Source organism: Buceros rhinoceros, unplaced genomic scaffold (assembly GCF_000710305.1).
Source record: "Buceros rhinoceros silvestris isolate BGI_N320 unplaced genomic scaffold, ASM71030v1 scaffold10672, whole genome shotgun sequence".
Lineage (NCBI taxonomy): Eukaryota > Metazoa > Chordata > Aves > Bucerotiformes > Bucerotidae > Buceros > Buceros rhinoceros.
Window position 1 is genome coordinate 1 of NW_010398317.1, and position 4094 is coordinate 4094.

The 4094-nt window shown below is 39.0% G+C and overlaps 1 protein-coding gene across 1 annotated transcript in view; it reads right to left on the minus strand.

Moving 5' to 3' along the window:
- Positions 1-280: 280 nt before the first annotated feature.
- The window catches only part of LOC104488955 (low-density lipoprotein receptor-related protein 1B-like), a gene marked incomplete at both ends in the record, with an annotated part of 87071 nt that continues 83257 nt past the window's right edge, over positions 281-4094 (minus strand). Inside the window, 3 exons of the mRNA XM_010131063.1 lie at positions 281-367; positions 963-1152; positions 3494-3713. Of these exons, the coding sequence (XP_010129365.1) occupies positions 281-367; positions 963-1152; positions 3494-3713 (497 nt within the window). The remainder of the gene's footprint in view (positions 368-962; positions 1153-3493; positions 3714-4094) is intronic.

Sequence of the window (4094 nt, forward strand, 5' to 3'; positions counted from 1 at the left end):
ATATATATAAATATAATTTTTTAATACATATTTGTGTGTATTATTTTTGTACACACCAGAGGAGTGTATATATACACATTTGGCATACAGATATATGCCGACAACAAATATGAAGGGTAATTGTTTTCTCTGTAGCGCTAAGCACTAAATATTTTTCCTAATGTTTTGATTCTTTCCACTCAGTACTAGTTCCATCAGTTGCTCTAAGCCATTCACTGACTACAAATGACACAGTCAAATTTTGCAAGCATTAAGTTAAGACCTGAGTGAGATGCTGTACCCAGATCCTGATCCAAAGGTGATGATTCTGTGAAAATAAAATCAGCTTTAGGCACAGGGATGAAGTACTTGTCATAGGTCCTGTATACTGAAAAAAATAATAATAAAAATCACTGTTCTGACAAGCACATTTTGACATAAAGTGGCCTTCATCTCATTCCCCTCCTGATATAAGCAGCAACATTCCAGATTTTTCCACCGCTCTCAAAGGCCACTTACTCAGATCCTATGTAACAGCACTACGTGCCTTCAGGAGATGAAGTCATTGGTGCTGATGTGGACCAAGATGAGGGAGAAAATTGCAAAGAGGAGAAGACAAGACAGGATCTATGGTCTTACTTATGAAAAGTTAAACGCACTAATATATTTTACGTCTATGAGTCAACGTGTGTATGTTACCTGTTCTATTTTATCATTCCACAGTACCTCCTTGGCACTCCAGAAAAATGGCAACAAAGGCAGGTCAATACACAGAAGAAACTCAAGCAGGTAAACTACTATGATTCACTGTTTAGTAAGTATGAAATGATCACTGGATTGCAACGCTGGAAAATATCCCATGCCGCAAGTTTTACTCCTTTTTTCTTTTTCCCTTCATCAAGTCACCTTCAAAATACTGGGAGACCTTAAGGGAAAACACCCCTTTACAGCACACCCCTGGAGAAATCACGTGTTATAAATACCTTGCTGTTTACGTGGATCATAAATCTGGAGCCCAAACAAAGGTGGTCTTTCACTTCTTAACAATGTCACGTTCCTTGTAACCAGATCCAGCTGGAAAATTGACCCATTCATGTAATCTGTCCAGTAAATATAGTTTCCATGATGCGATAGTCCAAAAGGGTGATTCAAATCTTTTCCATTGTAGACTACCTGCAATTAGAGGTAAGCAAGCATTAGCAAGGTTAAAAAATTAATGCATTTTCTTAAGACACACTGCAGAGAGCACAAACCAGCAAATAGGAAAACTGAGATAAGTAGTGCCAAAACATAATGACCTACTGCAATAAATCCAAATAGAGAGTGTAAAGCCACTCTTTGCACTAGTACCGATATCTAACTTGAAAACTTTGTATAATCTCAAGCGTCCCCTGCCAGATAACATAGAGGAACATAAGTATGTCAAATACCTGCTTATTTTAAAGCAAAGAATAAGGTCTAAGAGCTTATTTTTGCGGAACTGTGAAGCGTGGGCAGAGATTGCTCAGTTATTTCTGTAAACTTCTCCTCTAGTTTGGGTGGTGAGAGATCAAAAAAAAAACCAAACAAAAAATGCCTCTCTTTGTTCCAAAAATAAACCAAACTTTCCTCCATGCACCTTCTACTTCTGGTTTATTAACTCATACATAAAACTACAGATTACTCTCCGAATCTTGTCTTTATTTCACTGGCAGCAGAAATGTGCCAAATGCGTGTCATTTGCTATAGCTCCCGTCTCAGGGCCCCATCACAAGCACAGCAGCTACTACGGCACGAGAGCTGTCTGAGGAAGTGGAACAGTGTAAAACTATTTGCAATCCCTATAAGAACAAAACCAAAACTTTAAGAGTCTAAACTTACCCTCAAGTAAATGACAGTAATTAGACTGCTTTACTTGAAAAAGACAAAAAACTGCAGAACTCCAAACCATCTCCTTTTGGGAGCCCTGCCTTTACACTTCATCATAGCAGCAGCAGTTTGGAATGACTAAGGCCGTGTCTTCTGCTGCTGGCTGGGGGCCTTGCTTGAGCTCCAGCCCAACTGTGTGTTTCTGTCTTGCCTCCAGAAAGAAGGAAGTAGTTCATCAGATGCCCTACTTCATGTCCATTTAGAGACACAAACCCAAGAGATCAAGGAGATAAAGCCAACTAAAATACAACTACTTTGAGGTGACAAACGTCATCACATTTTGCCCTTAAAATTTTCTCTTTGGGCTTGGAATTCTTCTGGTCAAAACTCCTCAGTTGAGGGCATTTGATCAAAATTTCTTGCAAACCTTCACTGTACTGACACAGAATTAAGGATGCCACTTCCCCCTGTTATATTTTGACCAAAACATCCTATAATTCATTAGAAACGATTCAGCATCAAAAACAAGTATCTTCTAATTATTTTTGGCTACATACATTTTATTCAAATAATTATGCATTTTATTGAAATCAGGATTATAGAAAAATTCTTTTCAAAAAACTAGAACCAGTCTGTGACACACTTTAAAATACAACCTGGCATTTCTGCCAATGCAATTATCCCCCTCCCCACTCCGTTGCAGGACCATAATGGATTTGGAGCAGGAGTAGAAGCGCTAAAGGTAAATCCTGACCTATCCGTTATAACCTGTTAACACTACAGCCTTAGTACAGCCTTACACAACACTTTATATAGAGGATTTTAAAAGCAATATTAAAGCAATATGAGCTTGTACAGGGATGAGTTCCAGGGAGGACTGTGCCTACAGTTACTACTGTCAGTACTAGAGGTCTGCACAATGGTCCGACAAGGGCACTGTACAGAGGGAATCATGAGCAAAGCATAAATAAGAAGTCACGAGACATGTACTAAACCCTCCCACAGAAGGACTTCAGGGCTGCCATTCTCAATTAATGGCAAACGTTTCAGTTGGGTACTAATTCTATGAAGCAGATGATAAACCTTCTCCAAATTATCAGTCTCCACGATTTCGAGACGTCTGTTCTGCGCCTGATACTTCTACAAAACAACACAGAACTTCTGTTCAGACTTGTATCTACTTCATAGAGTCATTAGTAACAACTAAAACAATCTCTTTTCATCTCGGACTGCACTGGAGTGCTTCCCCGCTCCGTATTTCCACAAATGCTCAAACAGGGCACTGAGATTCATCAAAACCGGCTCATCCAGTGAAGTTAAATAAAAGCCTCTCTCTGTTAGAGCCAAAAGAAGGTTTTCTTCGGGCTGAAAAGCTCTTTGTGGCTTCATGGCTCAATCAAAAACTCATTGTCACATGAGAAAAATAGATTAAAAAAAATTAGAGAAAAGTTCAACTTTTGTGTCATTTTGTAAAGATGAAAATTTTAAGCTGCATTATAGTCTCCTCCAGGAGACTGCCAACATGGCTTGTTTCAACAGAGATGACACTGGCCATGCCGCAGGGTTATGAAGACTTTTAAGAAGCTAGAAAATTATTTTTAACATAACACAGTAAAATCCAGAGAAAGAACATGCCTGTGGCAAAACGGCAGTATTTCGCTTTTACCTTTCTGTCAGTTCCATTCAAAAATATCCTTTCAATGTGATCATAATAGGCGTCACACCAGTACAACAGATTGGCACCATAGTCCAGAGTTAAACCATTTGGCCATAGCATCTTTGATGTTACAAAAATCTGCCGACTGTAGCCATCCATCCAAGCCTTCTCAATTCTTCCCACACTGTCATCTATTTCATCTTCTTCCCAGTCTGTCCAATACATCCAGCTATGAAATTATAAAAATGAACATTCAGATACCATTTTAATCATGTGAATTGTGCTGTACAAATTTAGCAGCAGCAGTTCGCAACAGCAGATCCCCCAGCCAGAGCGATTTTGACTTCTGCATGTTTCTTTCCCCTGCCATTCTACAACCCTGTTTACTTTCCCCGTGTACTGGATGCTGCTAAAATGACAGTTTTGTCATTTTGCTAATACTGTAATAAATTACATAGATACCAAATGAGCTGAAAGAAAAGTGAAAGAATTGTTTAAGACCTTATTTAATCACACCAGAATTACGATTAATGGTTTTTAAAGCCAGCAATTTTATTGACTTTGTCACGAAGTTCACAGCTTTTTTTTGGGGGGGGGGGGGGGGGGGGGG